The sequence below is a fragment of the Mastomys coucha genome, unplaced genomic scaffold (assembly GCF_008632895.1).
Source record: "Mastomys coucha isolate ucsf_1 unplaced genomic scaffold, UCSF_Mcou_1 pScaffold21, whole genome shotgun sequence".
Taxonomy (NCBI): Eukaryota; Metazoa; Chordata; class Mammalia; order Rodentia; family Muridae; genus Mastomys; species Mastomys coucha.
The window spans coordinates 44,007,696-44,012,498 of record NW_022196904.1 but is presented as its reverse complement, the minus strand read 5'-3'; the positions used below and the strand labels follow the sequence as shown (position 1 = coordinate 44,012,498).

At 40.7% G+C, this 4,803-nt stretch overlaps 1 protein-coding gene and 1 pseudogene across 1 annotated transcript; one reads left to right on the top strand and one right to left on the bottom strand.

The window, feature by feature from the left end:
• The first annotated feature begins 884 nt into the window (after window positions 1–884).
• LOC116100535 (60S ribosomal protein L17-like) lies at window positions 885–2,330 on the top strand. The gene is made up of 2 exons (XM_031384326.1): window positions 885–928; window positions 1,788–2,330. Exons 1-2 carry the CDS (start codon window positions 885–887, stop codon window positions 2,296–2,298), a joined length of 555 nt encoding a protein of 184 aa, XP_031240186.1. The 3' UTR covers window positions 2,299–2,330.
• A 163-nt stretch (window positions 2,331–2,493) lies between these two features.
• Window positions 2,494–3,290, bottom strand: LOC116101240 (annotated as a pseudogene).
• Between the last annotated feature and the right edge of the window lie 1,513 nt (window positions 3,291–4,803).

The window sequence follows — 4,803 nt, the reverse complement described above, 5'->3', positions numbered from 1 at the left end:
TTGTTGAATATAGGCTCTTGTAGTAGGATCTGATGATTTTTTTAGTTTCTTCTGTTTCTGTTGTTATGTTACTCTTTTCATTTCAGATTTTGTTAATTTGGATAAGGACACACTGCCTCTGGGTCCTTAGTTAATTTGGCTAGGGCTTTATCTATCTTGTTGATTCTCTCAAAGAACCAGCTTTTGGTTTTGTTAATTCTTTGTTTTGCTTTCCTTGTTTCTATTTAGTGGATTTCAGCCCTGAGTTAGGCTATTTTCTGCTGTCTACTCCTTTTTGGTGAGTCTGCTTCTTTTTGTTGTGAACATTTCAGAAGTGCTGTTAAGTTGTTAGTGTAAGATCTCTCCAGTTTCTTTACCAGGGCACTTCTTGCTATGAATTTTCCTCTTAGTACTGTTTTCATTGTGTCCCATAAGTTTGGATATGTTGTGTCAACATTTTCTTAAATTCCAGGAATTCTATAATTTCTTTCTTTATTTCTACCCTGAACAAGTTATCATTGAGTAGAGAGCTGTTACATTTCCACATTTATGTTGTCTTTCTCTTGTTTTTGCTCTTATTGAAGACCAGCCACAGGCCATGGTGATTTGATAGAATGCACAGGATTTTTTCAAACTTTGGTATCTCTTGATAGTTGTTTTGTGACTAATTGTGTGTTTGATTTTGGAGAAGGTACCATAGAGTGCTGAGAAGAAGGTGTGTTCTTTTTTTTTTTTCCAGTCAAAATGTTCTATAGATATCTGATAAATCCATTTGGTTCATAACCTTTATTAGTTTCACTGTGTCTCTCTTTAATTTTTGTTTCAATGGCCTATCCATTGGTAAGAATGGGGTGTTGCAGTCTCCCACTATTATTGTGTGGGGTTCAATATGTGTTTTGAGCTTAATGGTTTGCTACTCCTTCGACCCGGAAAACCCCACAAAATCATGCAAATCTGCCACGGACCGGGATTTCTCGTGGGTTCCCTGTTCCGCGGGACAAGGGATTCTGGCCAGGTGGGCACGGGATTCGGCTTTGACAAACAGACTACACGCGGATGGTGTAAAATCTGAGTGTATTTTTCAAATATGGAGTCAGGTTTAAATAGTCCATACAGAAAGGTTTGAAAAAGATGGTACAATGGTCAAAATACATCAAAACAAAATGCAGGTACATAGCTCTACATTAGGAACACAATGAGTCAGGCAGCAAAGTAAATACATGTTAATTTAGCAGGAACTAAACAAATATTACAATCTGAAAGAAAGCTTAGCTCTGACCAGAATCACCTGGCTTCTAAAAAGCAGATAACAGCTCCTCTTCAGCTCGTTGCTATGGTTACAGACTGGGTGGGCCCAGGTAAGCTTTTCAACTAAGTTGCTTTTCTGGGCCAGAGGGAGCTAGCCCCAGGAAACACCTGCTAGGCTAGTTCCTAGGAGTGATTCAACTGCAAATCTAATATGGCCTGCCTAAGTTAACTAAGAATGAGGATTTCACCTGATCTTGCCCTGGGATAGTTCGCTCATTCTGTAAGCTTTGATGCCCTTCCCCCAATGCTGGAGGCTAAACATTCCAAGCCAGGGTTTGACTAGGAAGTTGGAACATTGATGAAGGTCAGAAAGCAAACTCCGAATTTTCTTTTGTTAGCTGTGAAGAAATGATATCTTGGTGAGTTCCTAGCACACAAGTACGAAGACATATCTGGGCCACCTCTGAGTTTGGGGTGCCAGGCGTCAATGCGGAGGCAGGAGACTGACTTTCCTTGAAGTTTTCGCCTCAAATACCGCCATCACGCAAGTGTGCGTGGCACAAATCAAGAGGTTCAAACCTCTGTGTTCACTTTAAGAACACCCGGGAAACTGCCCTGGCCATCAAGGGCATGCATATCTGCGAAGCCACCAAGTATCAGAAGGATGTCACTTTGAAGAAGCAATGTGTGCCATTCCGGCGGTATAATGGTGGAGTCAGTAGGTGCGCCCAGGCCAAACAGTGGGGCTGGACACAGGGACAGTGGTCAAAAAAGAGTGCTGAGTTTTTGCTGCACATGCTTAAAAATGCAGAGAGTAATGCCGAACTTAAGGGTTTAGACGTAGATTCTCTAGTCATTGAACACATCCAGGTGAACAAGGCACCTAAGATGCACCGACGAACCTACAGAGCTCATGGCCGGCTCAACCCATACATGAGCTCCCCCTGCCACATTGAGATGATCCTCACTGAGAAGGAGCAGATTGTTCCAAAGCCAGAAGAGGAGGTGGCACAGAAGAAAAAGATATCCCAGAAGAAACTGAAGAAACAAAAACTCATGGCATGGGAATAAATTCAGCATAAAATAAATGCAGATAAACTAAAAAAAAAATAATTAAAAAAAATTTTCTTTTATGAATCTGGGTACCCTTGCATTTGGAGTTTAGGTGTTCAGAATTGAGACTTTCTCTTGGAGGATTTTTTCCCTTTGATGAATATGAAGTGCCCTTCCTCATCATGCTTGATAACTTTTGGTTGAAAGTCTATTTTATTTGATATTATGATTGCATCTCCAGCTTGTTTCCTGGGAACATTTGCTTGGAAGACATTTTTCCATCCTTTTACTGTGAGATAGTACCTGTTTTTGTTATTAAGATGTGTTTCTTTCATGAAGTAAAGTGCTGGATCTTGTTTGTGTATCAAGTCAGTTTGCTTATGTCTATCAAAAATGGGCTCCACATCTGCTACAAATGATTTTCCTTCTGGAAATATTCGCAGGACCCCTCCATGTTACTTGGCATCCCAATTCTTATTCAGGTAGTAGATACAGATGATACAGTGGCCATCACCATTGAAGTTGTCCACATGGTGAACATAACCTGTTCCATTTCCTGGATAGCAAGTCACCATGGCCTTGTACCTCTCCTTGACATAGTATTTGCCCAGCCGGCTCCCGCAGTACAAGACCAACCTGTCGATGAGGGACAGGAGGAAGTTGATGGCCTCGTAGCCCTCTGCTTTGCCCCTTCTACGTGATCTGGTCACCTAGCAGGTGCCACCTTGAGAAGCTGGCCCTGCCAACTGGCCATCATGCAGGGCCCCTTTGTAGTGCAGCTGCTTGACTCGCTGCTCCAGCACTCAGTCACCCACCTCGCCTAGGAAGTTGTTCAGGTAGCAGAAGCCGACCTCATGCAGACAGGACATGATGTACTCCAGGGCGGTCTTCTCCAGATCCAGCCTCATGATGTCTCCCAGAGGCATCTTGCCCACAGAGCCAAGGCAAGGAATCCCCAGGGTTCACTCACCTAGGGCTTGCCCAGCGCATGAGCAAGAACAGCAGAGATGCAGAGAGCGAGGCTGGGGGCTCTCCCACCTACAGCAGCTATGGTCTGAGCTGAGCCACTTTAGCTCCAGAGCCGGAGAAAGTTGCTTGAAACTCTGAAGAGAAGGGAGTCCTGCTCTGAGACAGGTGGGAGCTGTGTAGGGCTCAGCCACTTGGTGCCAGACTGGCCCAATTCCTAGTTGACTTTTCTTTTCTTTTAATCTTAGTCATGTTGACATGATGTATTAACTTTGTTTTCTTCCTTAAAATATGTTCTTTTGTGCTTCAACTCTTTAGGTCTTTGTCAGCTACGAAAAAAATATCACCATTGTTAGGCAAACTAGAGAAAGTATTTAATGTTCCATAATAAGCAACAATTTTTCATATTTTTCCATAGATGAAGATATATTTAAATCAAATTTGGGCCAACACATTATTAATTTTTAATTTTTTAAAAAGAGGTATTCACTTTACATTCTGCTCACTGCTCCCATCCTGGACTGAAATCTTGAAAACTATGAGCTAAAATTGCCTTTTATATCCATACACTGGTTACCTCATGTATTACTACATTGGGAGACAGTTGGTAAAGAATACTGCACACCCCTCATGAGAATATTTTTAGGTGTCATAAAATTATAAGTCTAACCAAATAGGCTATTAGGTGTTTCAATAGATAGCATCAAATGACAATTACTGTATGAAACTTTTGTAGAAGTGTTTCACCTTTTAATGCACATGATATGAGCCCATTAATCTCAAAAGGATTATATCATGATCCTGTGCAAACCTACTGAAGCCCCTTTGTGAGAAATTTACCACAAGTCTGATTCTTAACAAATCCTCATAGATATTGTTCATTTTCTTTTCCAATTCTGTGACAATACCCAGGAGAAATGGTGATCCTCTGCTTGTTGACACATGAGGCTTAAAAAATCAGCTGATTTTTCTGGTAGGTCTTTGAGGGACTTAAGGCATGATAACATTCTACATAGGCATTTGAAAAAATTTGACAGCATGTAAGTAAAAGTGTATGGTACAGTTCCAGTTGAACATGGTATTTATGTTACTTACAAGAAAATGCAGGCAAATGTTAAATAAAATATCATTAAACTTATTGGTAAAATGTTGTTATTAATTTCTGAATGAGACTTGGTCAGTACAAGGAACTGTATAGAGTGGTAATGCAATTTTCTTCTACTTCTGTGATCTGACCAGTTATATCTAGTGAGGAATTTTGAAATCTAACTATCTTTTCTCCATATTTTGATTCTTCAAACAGACAAATAAAACACAAACACAAAACAAAAAAACAAAAAAAAACATGATTTGTTAAATAATAATAATTGATATCTGTTCTCTACAGATGAAAGGAGTCAATTCATGTCAATTTAAAGCACTAAGGCAGGTTTATTGGGAGAAGCTCTTTGGCTGGTGAATTCACTTACAACACAAAAGGTGGTCAGTGAAGTAGCCCTGCAAAGGGAGGGAGGGAGGGAGAGAGAGAGAGAGAGAAAGAGAGAGAGAGAGAGAGAG